General features: G+C 40.0%; 1 protein-coding gene across 11 annotated transcripts in view; it reads right to left on the bottom strand.

The window, feature by feature from the left end:
• Nucleotides 1–16,623, bottom strand: part of CFAP91 (cilia and flagella associated protein 91) — a 39,719-nt gene that overhangs the window by 12,956 nt on the left and 10,140 nt on the right. For all 11 annotated transcript variants that reach the window (XM_053936518.1, XM_053936516.1, XM_053936522.1 and 8 more), the window contains 7 exons: nucleotides 16,254–16,436; nucleotides 15,960–16,102; nucleotides 9,713–9,829; nucleotides 6,613–6,684; nucleotides 5,163–5,309; nucleotides 2,446–2,667; nucleotides 1,060–1,208 (listed from right to left, as the gene is read on the bottom strand). In XM_053936518.1, coding sequence (XP_053792493.1) covers nucleotides 1,060–1,208; nucleotides 2,446–2,667; nucleotides 5,163–5,309; nucleotides 6,613–6,684; nucleotides 9,713–9,829; nucleotides 15,960–16,102; nucleotides 16,254–16,436 — 1,033 coding nt within the window. The remainder of the gene's footprint in view (nucleotides 1–1,059; nucleotides 1,209–2,445; nucleotides 2,668–5,162; nucleotides 5,310–6,612; nucleotides 6,685–9,712; nucleotides 9,830–15,959; nucleotides 16,103–16,253; nucleotides 16,437–16,623) is intronic.

Here is a 16,623-nt window from a genome sequence, read left to right as displayed (position 1 = left end):
TATTGTAGTATTGTATCCTACAATAGTGTGACTATCCCCCTTTGCACTGCCAGTGTGTTCAACAGTGCACTGGAAAGCAGGATCATCTTACATTCCTTATCCTCAAAGGTACTGAGAAGCTCAGTTCCCTCTGATGACAAACTGAATTAGGCACACAGATATCGCTGAGGGTTTGTGTCTTTGTCAATTTAGTCTTTGGTCCATTGCTGAGTTTGCTAAATTCTTCCCTTTTGTGACTCTGCACTTGGCTGCCCCTGTGCTCTTTTCCATGCCAGTGTTTGGTGGGTTCCCAGTTGGCTCAGGGGCTGCATGCATTATCTACGCTTCATTCCCCCAAGGATTCCAATGTTCTGCTTGTATTCATCTAGATACAAAATACACAGCTTCTCTACCATAGGAGAGTCACTGTGTCATTGGGATTTTTATGGCTCAATACCAAAAAAAGAGCATAGAAACTCATAGAACTGGGGGTTTGGCAGGTCCTAAGAAGTATTCACTGCTGATACCCCAGCTAAACACAGACTGTGGTGTTCTCAACAACTTACTTTACTCAAAGTGCCTTGTCAGACAGCCATCAGTATGAGTGACCTCCATGGAAATTGGCAGTTCCATAAAGAAGAGCCACCCCAGAATGAAAGGCTGTGTATAGCTGTATCTTTTAGGATCTCTTTCAAATGGATTTTCTGTAGTAGTGTAAATAAATGAAAAGATTGGTATGAATGGGTATTGCTTTAGGCAGTTCCCAGATTCACTTAAAGCTCAGTCACAGCCTGCACTGGTGTGGAGAAATCTAAAAAGGGTGATTCACAGATCACACAAGTGATTTGCAAAGGGAACCTGGCACAGGCTGTATGGAAATAAGGCTCTGATGGATTTATATGTGTGTAGCAGGTAGGAGCAGCGTGGTTCCCATACAGCAGCCACACTAATGAAGTGACCACGAGCAGCACTGCTCTGCCCTTCCCATGGTTTGGGTGATGCACACAGCCACAGATGCACCTGGTCAGGCAGGTTCTAAACTGCTGTGAACAGCCCCTCACGTGCTGTTTAATAACCTACCGACTCTCCATTTCGTAAGCAATGTCATTGATTGCTACAGCCCTTTTCTGAATCTCTTCCCTGGCTTGCTCTTCAGCTGTCCTCTCCATGCTACTCAGGATAACATCTTCCAAGTAGGTGTCAATAGTTCTGTCCTGAACATCCACCACCTAGAACAAAACACCAAGATATTGTTCCCCTGCCTATTGCTGTGCCAGGAACATAGTGGAAGATTTCCAGAGAATCATGAACAACAGATTTTCATAAGACACTTTATTTCAGGCAGGCCAACCTGAGATTTGTTTTCAGAGATGCTGTCTGTAAAAATTTCTTTTCTAGTAATTCTTTCTGAGAACTGATTGAACAAGTGCAGGTGAAAGAAAACCAATTCACAGATCCAATTCTGGTGCAGCAGGTTAGTCCTGTGAATGCAATGGCAGTTGCTCCCTCAGTTCTCATGGTCCCCTGAACAACAATTGCCAAGTGATAATCATGGGTATTGACTTCAGTAAATAAATCAGTTTTTATTCAAGCAAACCCTGAAGGAGAAAGTTCCATCAAGCCAGTCAAAAACCAAGATAAAATTATTGGTTTCTTTGTAATGGTTGTAGAGCTGAGATTTTAGAAATGGGTGTTTTCCATCTGCTAATCTGCAGGGCATAAGCTTATGGCACCTTGGCCTTACCTGCTTACCACTCAGAAATACATAAAAGATGAGAAGCTAAAATTAAAAAAAAAAATAAACGTGATGCCAGACCCTTTTGGTATTAACCGCCTTCCACAAAGTTTGAAAATTATTGGTTTAGTCAATTAGACTCCCACTCATGTTTTTCAATGGGGAGAAATATGCTTCATGCAGTCAAGAGTTAGGAAATAGGAACAGGACTATAGAATAGTTATGGAATATGGTAATACAGTTTTTTTTCCTTGATTTCAAGGTTACTTTATCTATTATTGTTACTTCAAAATAAGTGTTGTACCTCTTGTTATTTGCAGTCCACTTGGGCTGGGGGGGGGCAAAATCTTTCCAAACCCTTGCTTAAAGGATTCCTTCCTGGAAAATCACATAATTGTTCTGCTGGGCAGAACAAGTGCTGACAAAACACTATCCTAGAGATGATCTAGGTACATCTGTTCTCCATAGGTGTTTACTGGAGAAATTTAGAAACCTACACCCATTCATGACAGGCCTAACAGAACTGTCTGTAGGGGTATTCAGATCAACCTTAGTTTAATGGACATGACTATCAGGAAGGAATCACCCTCTCTTCACTAAGCTTTCCCTCTCAATTTTAAAACTAGCCATCCCCAAAGTCAGTGCTGAAGCAGCTCCCATCCATCTGGACCTTCCCACAAGGAGGCAGCTCCTACAAACAGCCTACAGTCCCAGCAGTCTCCCTCTCTTGCCTGTCTGAAAAGTTCATCTTCCTCCTGCCGCCGGCTCTCCTCCAGCTGCCGCCGTCCGCTCTCCTCTGCTTCCCGCATCCGCCTCTGCCTCTCAGCCAGCATGAGCAAAGCATGGATCTTCTGTTCTTCTTGCAGCCTCACCAGCTCTTTGGACAGAAAATCAAGCATGTTCGCCAGTGCCCTTCCTTCTACCGTGGCCAAGTCTCTTTCCAGTGCTGACAGCTTTCAGAAGAAAAATGCAAAGAATTGTGTTACAGACCCCAGGAATGTTGTACGAAGTCCCATGACTACCACAGGCAGTGGATGCTCTGCAGCATCCACTCAGACCAGCCATGGGACAGTCCCAGGAGTTTGGCACTCTTCATGTGTTACATGCCATGACTGGTTTCTGCATAGTGCAACCATGAGTACCTGCAGCTTCAGGCATTGCACCTAAAATTGTACAAGTTACTAACTGCTGACAAATTCAAATTGACAGTAATTATATGAAGTTTGCAGAAGTGCAAATGAGACCTCAAAATTCCGGGAAATGGAAAATTCAAAAGTCTGTGGCAGAGTTGAGACAAGATTCCAGGTGTTCAGCATTACTGTGCCATTCACTCCTTGTTCCAGGCACATCCTGTTCTATGGACTGGGTATGTGTGATTGCACTACAGAAAGAGACAAGATCTATGGGGAGTTCATTATCTCCAGAATGGACTCTGAAGCCACAGGCCTTGGCAGGAGGGAATGTCTGGAACTGGCTGAGATGCTGTGTTCTGTTGAAATAAACAGGCAATTACAGAATAGACCTAAACATAAAAGTTCAAGTGGAGCTGAAATCTCCCAGACAAGTAATAATAAATCAGCTTTCTTATACAGCTGAGCCATGTGCCCAGGCAGTGTTTCAAAGGAAGGGGGATTGTCAATGTTGCACACATCGAGAAGTGACAGCACTTAGCCCACAGGTGTTTCAGATGGAAGATGGTGATGCAGTAACTGCACCACCTCACAGGGAGGGATAACATGGAACTAAAGTGCTCCCTCCTCTTCATTGCTCCAGGTGCTGTATATAAAACTGGTGTGAAATGGAGGAAAACAACTCAGGAACACTCTTGTGTTAAATTTTTGTTATATACGAGTCCAAAATTTTCAGCTCCTCATCTCTGACTGTTTTATGTGGAGTTTCCATCCTCTTTAGGCAGGAAGCATTTACTTTACATTGAAATGGTCAAAAACCTGAAAAAAACCTGTGACCACCAAACCCTATAGAACTGAGAGTTATCAGTGACTTTCTGAAATAGCCACACACATAGAAAACTCCTGCACATGCATTCCAGAGAGTTTTAAAGTTCAAAATGTTTGACAACCTGAGCCCTGGACTGTGAACCTTCAGAGACAGTTGAAAAAAAAAAAAAGTGAGAGGAGGCCGATACCAGCAGAGGGGGATAGTGGCTCTCCAAAAAGGAAATTCTGAGAGCAGAGGTCAATATCTTTACCATTTGCTCTCTCTCCTCTATGAATGTCATTGTGGTGTTTGAACTGCTTTCTCTTTCACTCTCATCTGGGCTTCTAGAAGAAATGGAGCACTGCAAGTTTCTAAGGCCTAAGGCTTTTATTTTTTTCTTAATTCCTCAATAGAAATATTCTGTATTCCTGCATTCTACACCTGGGTTTCCTGTGCATGAAGGAGTATTTGGAAATGCTAAATGGTAAAACTCAATCACCTGGCTCAATTTTTATTGAGATCTAAAGGGAAATTTTGTTGCTGCCCAACCAGCAGGAAACAGTGAGGCTTCATCTCCACCAGGTCAACTTGCCAGTGGATGCTGTTCTTGTAATATGAAAGCTGCCAAATTGCTTCACAGCTGGACATTGAAAAAACAGCAGAGTAGTAAAAATTAGAAGAAAACTTGCAGGAATGTGATAGATACTGCATGTTCTGAAATGTAGTGAACTATGAACAAAATTTCTTTATGATCCACTCCTGACCAGCATCTGCCATTTCATTCTCTTTCCTCTGGAAAGCTGTGGCACTGTAAGGAAACAGGATGGGAATTTGCATCCCTGGTTCTCACTAGATCCTTGGCAGAGAATGGAGCCCTAAATTTCTTTACTCTGCATACAGTGGCAGGTACCTCAATGTGTCACCATTGCTAAGGTTCTTGAAGTCTTGAGCCCAGCAGGATTTACAAAATAAGTTGGCTTTGGCTGCCTTTGTGAGGTTTTATGTGTGAGGAGGAGCCTGAGAGGGTGCCAAAGTAGAAAAGGGACAGGAAAATGACAGAGCAGTAACAAACACTCAGGAAAACATCCAACAGATGTGAGTGACAAGCACATATTGTGATACTAGGTCACAGTACCAGTCAAATGGATTGAAATGTGGTAAAACTGAGGGTCATCTGACAATGCAGTTTGTTCAAAGCCCTGTAAATATAAATAAATGCTCTGTCTGCAAACAAAGCAAACACAGGCTGCATAGCAGCTGTGGTCAGGGTGCCTCAGTCTGTTTCTGAGATTCCCCAGAGCCTCCAGAGCAGTGAGAGAGCAATTTTAGCCCCTCAGGCATTCAGTGCTTGGCCTTTGCTAGGAGAGCTTTATTGCTATTGGGGTGCCTTCTGTGCTTTGGATAATAGAAAACATAAAAAATTAAATGTGAAAGAGTTGTGGTACTGCAAGCACAGAGTGTCTAGTTAGGACAGAGCTGTGAATCAACCTTCCCATCTATGCAAGCAAACCTGCTGCATTTGTGAGTCACGCTGTCGCTGTAAAGACAGTGTCATCTGCTTCTGTGCCTTCAAGAGCAGCTGTCCATCCTCCTGGAGCGCGTGAGTGGTGCGCAGCTCTTGGATCAGATCCAGGTGCCTCTCCTTCCCTTCAAATATCTTTAAAATAAAGGTGAACAACTGAGCATAATAAATGGAGAATATAGAACAAGGTGTTTTTGCCAGCAAAACACACCCTTTTTCTCCAAGTTGCAAGGTCAGCTGTTACCAAGACCTAACAAATTTGTGGTTGCATTTAGGCAAATTCTACAGCTGTCAGGTAATCTGCTACGTTTTTTTTTTTTTTTTTTTTTTTTTTTTTTTTTTTTTTTTTTTTTTAAATTTTTATTAGTATTATTATCCTGTTTGGCTTTACCAAACTCAAACCACTGGAATGTAGAACACCACCGCCTATGCAAAAGGGTAATAGTCTTCTGCATACCCTGTTATATCAGCCTCAGTGTCAAAGCTTCACAGTGTTCCAACATCTCATGTCGTCTGACCTTCATTTTGAGGTAGCCCAGCAACAGCCCAAAGCCATAAACTGGTGGGGAGGTTGCTTAAACTGCTGCCATCCCTGTTATGGGGTTATGTGGCCCCGCCCTCCCTGACACTGTTTTACTCTCAGTCCCACTCTCTTCCAACAGGACTTCCAAGAGCAACAAAAGATCACTCAACCCTGCTTGTGTCATTCTCCACCTCAGTAATGTATTTCTGATCCAGCAGTAGCTGGAAGAAGATTCCTAAAATGGTGGGACATTTCATGCTCTGAAAGTCAACAGTCCTTCAGTGGCCTCAACCACAGATCTCTCACACATCATCACACAACGGTAGAACACTTGGGAAGTACATATTCCATCTCAAACCACTTTCACAATATTGTACTGTTTGCTAAAGCTCAGAGTCCTGCATGGGAACAGTTCAAAACATTAAATAGTTACTGCAAGAGAGAGTACCAGTTCTACTTTTTGTGGACACAAAAACAAACCTTCTGGACTGATCATAAGTGACAGACTTGCTTAATATAAAGCCCATGAGGCATGGCTACTGAATTAATTTTTAGTTAGACCCCCTTCTGTTCCCTTGAAAGCAGAATGATGGGTCTTGCACATCATGGTGGTAGGCTTCACTTGCTCCTCATCTGGGGTCCAGCTCACCACCAGTGGAAACCAAAAAGATGGTATGAAATACAGGCTGCCCTGCTGGGATGTGGGACCTTTCTTGTGCATGGGATCTTGGCATAATCATGGCAGAATGTACTCATGGTCCAGATCCAGTCTAGAATTTGCCATTTGAGTAATTCTGCTGTGCAGAGCCTCACTACCCCTGATTAGTGCTGTGGAAGAAAGATTGCAAACACCCTTTGCAATCAGTCATTCCCACCATCATTCTGAAGACTGACATAAACAAAGAGACAGAATACCATGTTCTGAAGAGCCCTGCCTCGGAGCAACTTCTGCAGACAGATTGCTGCCAGGTCTATTTCCTCTTCCTCCTGCCAAAGTATAACAAATATCCACACAATAATTAACTATTTCTTTGGAGGCTGGGATTTCTGTAGATTATCTGTCTAACTGTTAAACAGTCTAACTCATATCCTGTCTTTTCTTGGTTGTTTTGCAACATCATTCTTCTAATTTCTAGGGAAAGGAAGGTGAGTCAGAATAACATGTACTTTTGTGTTTTACAAGGGATGGGGAAGAAAAGTTGTATATTTAGATTCTATTTGAAATTTTAGAGGGTCTTTAGAGATGAGAACCTAATGATAAGGAGATGTTGATGGAGAAAATTACTGTATGCATTTTAAGTATTATTTGTACCTTGACGGTATCTAAGCTTGCAAAATAAACCATCAGCTACATTAATTTAACAGGTTGAGACACTAAGAGGACAGAATATGTCCAAGAGAGCTGTTAACCATAAAAAAGGGTTTTAAATTAAAAGGGAACATTTACAATTTTTCTTTTGATATTTATTCCAGTGGTGATCTTTATCAGAGTAACTCAGTAAATTTAAGACTCAGAAAGTGATAGTTTGGAAGTAAAATTAACCACAGTCCATTGTGATTTGTCCCTTTGAGAACTTTACTGGCCTAGTGTTGTGTGATTGATACCAGCTTGGAATGGAAGAATGCTGGAGCATGGTGGGAAAGGGAACATGACCATGGAAGGTAAAAAAAAAAAAAAGGCTTATTTTAACTAGAGGAAGTAGACAAAGCACAGATGGCAGCATTTTTCTAGGTAAGGGGTTTTCTAGTTTGGAGTTGACAGTAGGAAAAGGAAGAAGTTCATTGGGCGCCTGGGAAAGATAAAAAGAAATCTTAAAATTGGAAGCATGTTTTTTTTAATAAAGAACCTATGAGGTCTGCATTGACATGTGATATTTAAGAAGCGCTGGAAAAACAGGGAAGAGTGTGGGATGAGAGAAGTTGTGTGGGCTTGAATCTCAGTTATCTGTTTTTTCTTATGTGTTGAAGAATGAATTTTCCAAATGCAAAAGGAAGCATTCCTGCCTTTCCGCACCAGCAGCCAGGAGGAGCAAAACAGAACTAGCGAGAGGACTTGTGATTTGGTATGTTTTTCTTCTCTGAAAAGAAGGAATGAATTTCCAGTCCTAGAGCGCTAAACTCTACCACATCACCTGTCTACAGTGTGAAATCCCTTCAGGACAGTTTGGGAGATGGTAATGGCACACGTACTGGTAAGCCAAACTGCTTGGTGTGATATTAACTAAGATTAGGTTTGAATTTTTATGAGGAGCGTTTTTCTGTACTTCTGTTTTTGAATGCTGCAAATGATGTCTTAGCAAGTGTAATCATCAGCTTGTCCATCTGCCTGCTACAGACCAGCAGGAAAGAATGAGGGGAGATGAAAAGCCTATCATGCCCTGCAGGGAAAAAAAAAAAAAAGGATATAGAAGAATCTAGGAAATGGCTGCAAACTAGAGGAGGCTGGAAAAATGTTGTAAAGTAATGAAGGAATTCAGAGGTGCTCTGTGAGCTTGTTGAGGCTATTAAGTATTAAGTCCATTAGAAATGACCAGGGGAGAGAAGCTGAGGATGCTTGAGTAGTGCCTCCATTCTCTCCACTTTATCCTGGCACAGTTTCTTTCCAAGATCCTCAGTTCCAGTGGGAAGCATTTAGCAGTTGGTACTCATATGGGTGTGTGGCAGGAAGAGAAGCATTAACAAAAGAGAAGAGCCTTGTTTTCACTGCTCCTCACAGCCACCTGGTAGGAGAAACCTTACTTGGATGTGAAAAGGCAGGAGATGTTAGTGCTGCACTTCAGTGGCTCAAGTGATTTTACAGATGGAGCTTCACTGGAGAGCTCCATCTTTTATGTGTTCACATAAAGATTAATGAAAATAAACCAAATGTTGACAAAATTCATGAAGATGGAATTCTATTGTATTGGATTTTTTTTTTTAAAAACACCCAACTATAATCTGTGAACACACTCAAGAATGACTACAAGTGGTAGAAGTTTTTTTCTGATTTCTTTACATATTACCTCAAAGTATTTAAAAATCTGACAAACTGGTAAACCTGACCAGTGTAAACCCACCACTGCAATACAGTATCTAATGCTTAGAAGTAGGTAAAGCTGTGGAAAGCTCTCCCCAAGGAAATAAATTTTTGTTCCAGTCATCTTAAAATGGACTGCATAAAACATAGAATATCATACTGCACAAAGGAACACAGCAGCATGGATGATTTAGTAAGACTTCATCTCTTCACTTCCATGGTTGTGTGACTCTTAAATTCACAAGTTTAAATGGTAATTCTGTCTGATTCCTAGTACATCATGAAAATGGTGTTCGTAAGAAGACAGAAGAGTCCACTGGGACAACCAACTCTTAAGTATGTTACTTTAAGAAAGGAAAGGAAGTTGCAGCTCCCCTAAAAAGTAATTTTTTCCTACAGTATATCACAGCCCCCGTGACACATCATTACTGCTGTTTCAATCTCTACAGGAGAATCATTATCTGTGAACTAGTGCATGATCATCAAACACTGCATCCTGCATGATGACAAGAGCTTCCCTCCAGAAAACTAATGAAGTGCACGCTCAGTGCTAAGCAGCCAATGTCCCTCTGACTTCAGTAAGTCTAAATGTAATTGCCTCACTGGATTATGATAGTGTTGTCAGATCAGAAGATTGGAAGCAACTGAATAATGATGATAATAATAATGATAATAATAATGATGATGAAGATGATGATGATGCCTTTTTGTCCCCCAAGAACCAGGGAATAACATGTCTACTTACTTTTGTCTTTATAAAATAAAGTTTACTTCAAGATTTGACTAACAGATACTGTAAATTATTTTCAAATCTTTGGCTGCTAGTATCCTTATAGAATAGAGACTAAGAGAGCCTTAAGAAATAATGGCTATTTTTAACATGGATGCACACAAAAAGGATATAGCTCCCTTCTTTTATTCCCTGGCATTCCTTTAACAACTGTGTAGGAAACAATCAGGGATCAATAGGGAAAAAAGTACTGAAACCAGCTCACTTACAATTGATGCTTTTTCCAGGATTAGAGTGGGTGGCTTAGGAACAGGGCTTTCTACTTTTTCACAGATAGGGGGAGACTTCTTTGGCTCCTTGGCTTTATTCTTCTTCTCCAGCAGTGCCTGCAAAAGACATCCAATTTAATAAGAACATGGGTAGACAGAACAATATAAGGCCAGTCCTCTAGATGTTGACAATTTCTGACCACACTGACTGCAGGGAGCTGGAAGCTTTGCAAGCTTGTGGCTTCTATTTCTTACTGCAGATCAACTGAAAAACTGAGTATGGTGAGTAGATGAGGTTACTGGTTGGTCAGAAGACATTGATGGGAATGTCAAAATCATATGTAAGAAGGAAGCAGGAGTTATTTTGCTGTATTTACCAATAAGTCACCAGCACTTGTGAGTCACCTAAAATTAATCTAAAATGGTTACGAACTTCATCTCTAATTCTCAAATAATTAATTTTCTAATAATGCTATAACTCTTTGCCTTTAACAATAGGTAATGCTTGTTACTGTGGTTTAGAAATGTTATGCAATCGGGAGGTTTTATGAAGGGGTCACTTGAAGAGGGTATTGTCACTGTTCTGTGACAGTGAAATGTCTTTGTATGATAAGCTATTACTGCACAAGGTTGAACCAAATGACCCCTTCTTAGCAAAATATGCTTTGGAACTCTGCTTTGCTCACCTACAACTGCCCAGCAGCCCTGTGGCACCCACAGAAACTGTACATACAGGTGGACTGGGGGCAAAAGAGAAACTGTCTTGTTCAAAAACTTCCTTCTACCAAGAAAATGCAAAAGGCCATTGGGTGTGGGTTTATCTTGCTTGCAGCTGATTGGCAGCAGATGCCACACTTTGTCAGCAGATTAGAGTGGAAGTGCCACCATAGCCTCAGCTCCTTCAAGACATTTTCAAACTGTTTCAAAAGCCCAAGTCCTGCCGATTTCCCACCACCAGCCCCTTAGAACTAGATACTCAGATAAGCATTTCCAACTGCATGGCAATGCCTGCCTGCTGCAGGACATGACACTTTGTCTTGCACAGAAATGCAAGGGAGTATATCCATTTAAAGCTTCTTCAAAACTATAATCCTACTACTGTATAGGTTGGATCTTTAGTCTTATTATTGAAAGATCATATTCTTCTCCTTTTTTCACTCTCTCTCTTTCAAATGTTCAAATACAGTATTTCACCAGGGAGAGAAATCAAAAGAAAAACTTTAGAAAAAAGTTCAATGCTGAATTTAGCTCTCCAGTACCAGGAAAGTGATGGCATTTGCACAGAATTTAATTGTGAAATTAATGAAGTTTCAAAACTCCAGTAGTCATTGTACAAAAATCCTCCTTGCATGTAGGATCTGATCTTTCAGGTCAGGATAATGAATTGCTCCAGAAAAGGAGAAAGGTTTCTAGGTGGAGGGGATACTATTGAAAGCTTCTTAAATGGTCCATGTTAATAGTGGAAGAATCAGAGCCTATAAACTGCTTTTCAGCCATGTGAAATGGTTATAGCTCAAAAATGTTGAGAGATTTTCTGAACTGTGTTTTGTATGTGAAGACCTTAGAGCTCCCTAGCATGAAGATTACGACAGTGATTTATAAGGAGATTTGCATGGCAGGGCAAGGGAAGCAGAAAGAAAAAGCTGCTGTAGTTGTGACTCTCTTGAAAACAATGGCTACTATGTTTATTAGTACAATCTTGCATTCATAAGACTTTTCCTAATAAAACTGTGGCCTCCAAAAATGTTTCCTGCTAACCAGAACAACAAAATATAACCAGACCAACAACTTTTAAAGACAGAAAAATCTATTATTAATTTGGACAAGCGGGAATCCTCATTAATGTAGATTTGAGATACACTGCAGTTCTTAGAAGTGGCTTTATATTTTCATGTCAACATTATCTAGTGCCTGCTTGACTATTTTTACTAAGTAAAAAAAAAAGCTTACGATTTGCTTTCTCTAATCTGATGTTTTAAATGATTTTAAGATTTTAACATTAGAAAAGAAAAAGAAAATATAGGGGTTTTGCCTAAACTGGTTCTGTCCAAGTTAACAAGTTCTCATTTTTGGAAACAGAGACACCAGGACTCAAGAATCACTACAAAAATACTTGATTTTAAAAGTGCTAAATTTCTGAGCAACATACACCAAATGTTACTGTCTACATATCATACTCCCATTTTCCTGATACAGACTACATTCCTTTATTCAAGTAGCAGGTTCAGAGTCAAAGTGGGATCTGACTGGATTGGACAGTGAAAGAACAAAAGTCATCTCTTTTCCATTCTCCTGGCAAATGCAGTGAACAGCAAATGGCACTCATGCTTTTCACCATACACCTTGGCTTCTCAGCCAGCTTCTGAGAGAAGCAGAACTCTTGACAGGATAACAGCTTAAGAAGCAACTCTCCATTCAAAGAAATCATTCAATCCATTCTTTAGATTCCTCCATTGTCTTCTCTGTGATCTTCTCCATCCCACAAGATCCTAGGTATATTTGATTTTTGTGTACAGCACAAAGTATGCAGTCATGGTTCTCCTTCTTCCTTTTTGCTCACAAATGATAATTGTGGGATTACAGAATCACACAGAATCAATGAGGCTGGAAAAGATCTCTGAGAACATTGAGTTGAACCCATGACTGAACACCACCGTAGCAACACGTAGAACACCATGGCACTGAGTCTTTTATTCATGTCCAGGCTTTCTTTAAACACCTCCAGGGACCGTGACTCCACCACCTCCCTAAGCAGCCCATTCCAATGTCTAATCTGTGAAGAAATTCCTCCTAATTCCAATCTAAACCTCCCTTGGTGCAGTTTAAGACTATGCCCTCTTGTCCTGTCACTGGTTGCCTGGGAGAAGTGGCCAACCTCCACCTGGCTACAGCCTCCTTTCAGGTAGGATCACTGAGGACAGGCTGCCAAGCTGCTTAGCAATGCAGTGTGGCTGCTGCATCTTGGCTGATCAAGGCTGCCATAAAAGCTCTCAGAGCTTGTCTGACCATGAGCCAACTAACACTGTGAGGAGATCTGTTCTTGAAGAACTAACTGCTCAAACAGCCTTTCCTATGCTTTGAAATTGGCAGAGATTTTCTCCAGAGACATTCTTGGCCCCTTTACTTCTCTAGCTCTTTTCAGCAACTGGATAAAGGAAAACAGACATGGTGAGAATTGCACTTAATGCTGAGGTGAGAAGTTTCTGGTTCTGACCTCATCTTGATCTAACACTTTGAAACCACCTGATGCTTTATCCCTCTTGAGTCACCAGAGCACAGAAGGTCTGCCTAAAGTCATGTATTGTTCTGCACTGAGATGTCTTCTACCACCTACTCCATTCCTTGGTGTATTCACTTACTAGTTGCATTCACTCCCTGCAGTAGATATTTGGTTTTGGGTATTATGTCCTTAATGCCTTGGATTTTCATACTAGGCTGTCTATATAATGGCTCACTTGCACCTTAAAGCACTGTTAGCTGTGCTGGCTAGGAACTATCTTTCTCTGTCCTTTTACTGATCTCGCTTAAGATAAAGATTTTTGGTTTTACTGTAAATTTTGGGTCACTCCTGGTTTTGCCATGTTCTCTTATTTTAGAGAATTATTCAAAGACTACTGAGTGTACATAATACTTCTGCAAAAGGTTTCAGGGTGGTCCTAAAAAATTTGCTTCTAAAATCACTTCTTTTTGGCTTAATTTCATGTCTGAAAGAAGCAGCTCTCATTCTTAGGAGGACACAGATCCTTTTTGTAGTTATTTGGATTATTGCTCATCCCTTCTAAAAAGCTTTAAGCTTAGGAATACCCTCAATATGGCGAACAAAGAGGAATATAATGAGGAGAACTCATCCATCTTTCCTCATGTTTGGCCAGAGAAACAAGCCTTGAAAACTTCCTTTATTAAAACTAATTACTTCTGAGGCCAATATCTAGCATTCCTCCTATATTTGTCACTTCTAGATAATCCAGGAAAAAAATTTTAAAACTCATTGTAGAGCTAGATCTCCATGGACTCTCTAAATTTTCTAGGATTACATTTTATTTCTAGGATTGTGGGAGAGAATTCATGGATTAAGTGTGCTAGGAGAGCACTAAAATAAAGCTTTAGGATAGAAAACTGATCTGGCTACTCAGCTATAGAAATAAGGCAAAGCAACAGAGTGCCCTTGTAAGATGATCCCTAATTACCTACTTTAAACTTCTTTTCTACTGTGTGTGATAGGAGTTTTGTTGGCACAATTGGGACTGCTTATTCCAACTGGTCAGAGAACTCCTCTCAGGGAGGATTAATGAATTCTATTAATGCAACTACTCTGCATGCTTTACTGCTCTGACAGCTTCAGCAGCATTTGAAGTGGACTTGTCAGCAAGGCTCTGCTAAGCCAGAACATGCTATAGCCATCGAACTTCAGAAGCAAAAGCCTCTGATGGAAAAAGTGACCAGGAACAGCACCATAGAGCTCAAGAGCTAATTAGGGCAGTCATTTCTTGATTCTCTGAACAGAAAGATGGTTTAAATGTAACAGTGGAGGCAGTCTGGGTGTTTCACAGTGTCAGTACTTTCTGCTTGTCTGGACCAACCAGTCTAGTGTCTTTTTCTGTATATCTTACAGCAGCGTTTAATTTTTGCATAATGGATTTATTTTAGCATTTTTGCCTGCAAAGGAAACGGTTTGTGATTTTAAAAGAATATACATTTGGCATTTTTATGGTGGGGAAATGATTATTACTTATTTAGCCTCTCAGTTGCTATAAATCAATGCAGACCAAGTGATTGACACTGATTTAAGAAAGAAAATGTGCAGAATTGTCTGCATTTGTTCTGCATTCCATCTTCCTTTGTCCACCAGTTTTTCTTTGAAGAGATATTATTGTGTGAGCAGCCAGCATTTGGCTGCTCACACTTCTTCTCTGTGGCTACAGTTTAGACATTTCACCACAGTCTTTCAAACCATGAGGAGTATTTTAAACAAACAGAATACAAGTGCTGTAACTGGAATTCAGCTCCAAAAGCTTGGACTAACATTCTGCTGCCAATGAAAACTGTTATGATGCAGATTACACAATTACTTCTTGAATTTTATGCAAACCCACCCAAACTCAAACCCCTTCAACACTTCTGTGTCTTTAAAACTACGAGTTTTGTCCTTTCTCTTGCACAATTCCTGTAGCACTCAAGCTTTTCTTTGAAAATCTTCTTTCTGGATAATAATGAAATGCAATACTTCATCTTTACAAGATCCAGCAGAACTTAAATTTGAGATAATATGATTGATTTTTCAGAGCAAGATTTCAATTTAAAATTCGGCAATAGCAGGTTACTGTCTGCTTTAAAATTATTATAACATTACTCTAAAACAAAAAGGTATACATACATACACACATACATACATACATATATAATATATAAAAATGTAAGTGAAACTTGCCAAGCTTTACAAATTAGAGTCACTATTTTCCAAAGATATAGCAGCCAGCCAAGAATATTCCTGATTTTACATGAAGGTAACCCTCAACAGCATCACAAGAAGTGTACTTAAAGTACATGTAATTTACAAATATTGTGATTGCAGGTGCAAATGAGGCACTACTTTCTTTGGTGGTTAATTACATATATGGACACCTCATCTGCATGAACAGTTGTGATATAAATTAAGATATGCTAAATGCATTAGCATGTTTGCAAATCAGATGCTGTTCTTAGGGAACAACAGTGATATGCATCCACCATGGTGACCTGATTTTTTGAGCAGGGTCATTTTAATCATGCTTTGCTATAGATGTTTTTATATAATATATACTTAAAATGTACTTTTAAAATAATGTACAAAATGTTTAGAATATGAATCCAGATTCACTTTCTTTAATTATTGGAAGCTTGACAGTGTAGCCAGTAGTGTATTATAAAATGGAGCAATGAGAATGAGAAAAGGGTGAGAATTTCAAATTGGCATAATATGTTCAAATCCAAATACCAAATACTTGATCTGTAGGAAGACAGATTTGTTTGTGCTTGTTGTCTATAGGATTGGAGCAGAAGCAGGAGTGAGAGTACTGATGGGCTGAGTATCAGAGCAGTACTGGTCAAGCCTGCAACAGTCTGCATGTTTGATTCATTCTGTCCTAGAAGCTGTTTTACAGAATAAGAATTCAGGAAATTGGGAAGAAGCTTACACATCTTCCCAATTGAAATTATGAACAGTTCAAATCTAAGAGGAACTGACATGCTGTTGGATGTAGCTTCATACCTGGTGAACTTGTGCCACGACTACCTCTAGTCTTCCCGACCTTTTAATATAGCCAGTCTTAGTGATAATGCATTTAGGTTTTGGAGCTTTAATCTTGAGCGGGAAGACAGAAGGCTGGACAGATTTTTCCAGTTCACACAATCCTAAGATTATAATATGAAGGAAGATTATAACATATACAAGGATTTTAATACAAACAGTGGTTAAGTAGTGGAGTGATGGGGAGGGAAACTTGAATTTTGGTAATATCTCAAGTAAGTACCTCCCATAACAAAGTCTTCCAAAATGCCTTACCTGCAAAGGTGTTAAGATAGTAGTTTTTTACCGCATAGTAGTCAGAATTGCTGTCTGGGAAAAAACCAATTCGAGACAAAGGAGCGTATGTTTGTGATGAAAAGTCATTATACTCTCTGATGATATCTCGTCTCTCCAGCTTTCCCATCCAATTCTTCCTCTTAGCTATCAGTTTCCTGAGCACTGAAAAGGAAATACAAATGTGAGACAGTTCACACAAAAAGTTCTATAAAAGCTGTATCTTTTTAAGTTCACAAGAGCTTTTGCTAGATAAAATAAAAACATGACAGACCAAATGCTGGCCATGCACATTTATACTGTGGATGCAACATATTTAGTTTTGAATAGATGATAACCTTGGGAAAATAGA

This window comes from Vidua chalybeata, chromosome 2 (genome assembly GCF_026979565.1).
Source record: "Vidua chalybeata isolate OUT-0048 chromosome 2, bVidCha1 merged haplotype, whole genome shotgun sequence".
Classification (NCBI taxonomy): domain Eukaryota; kingdom Metazoa; phylum Chordata; class Aves; order Passeriformes; family Viduidae; genus Vidua; species Vidua chalybeata.
This window is presented reverse-complemented; position numbering and strand designations above follow the sequence as displayed.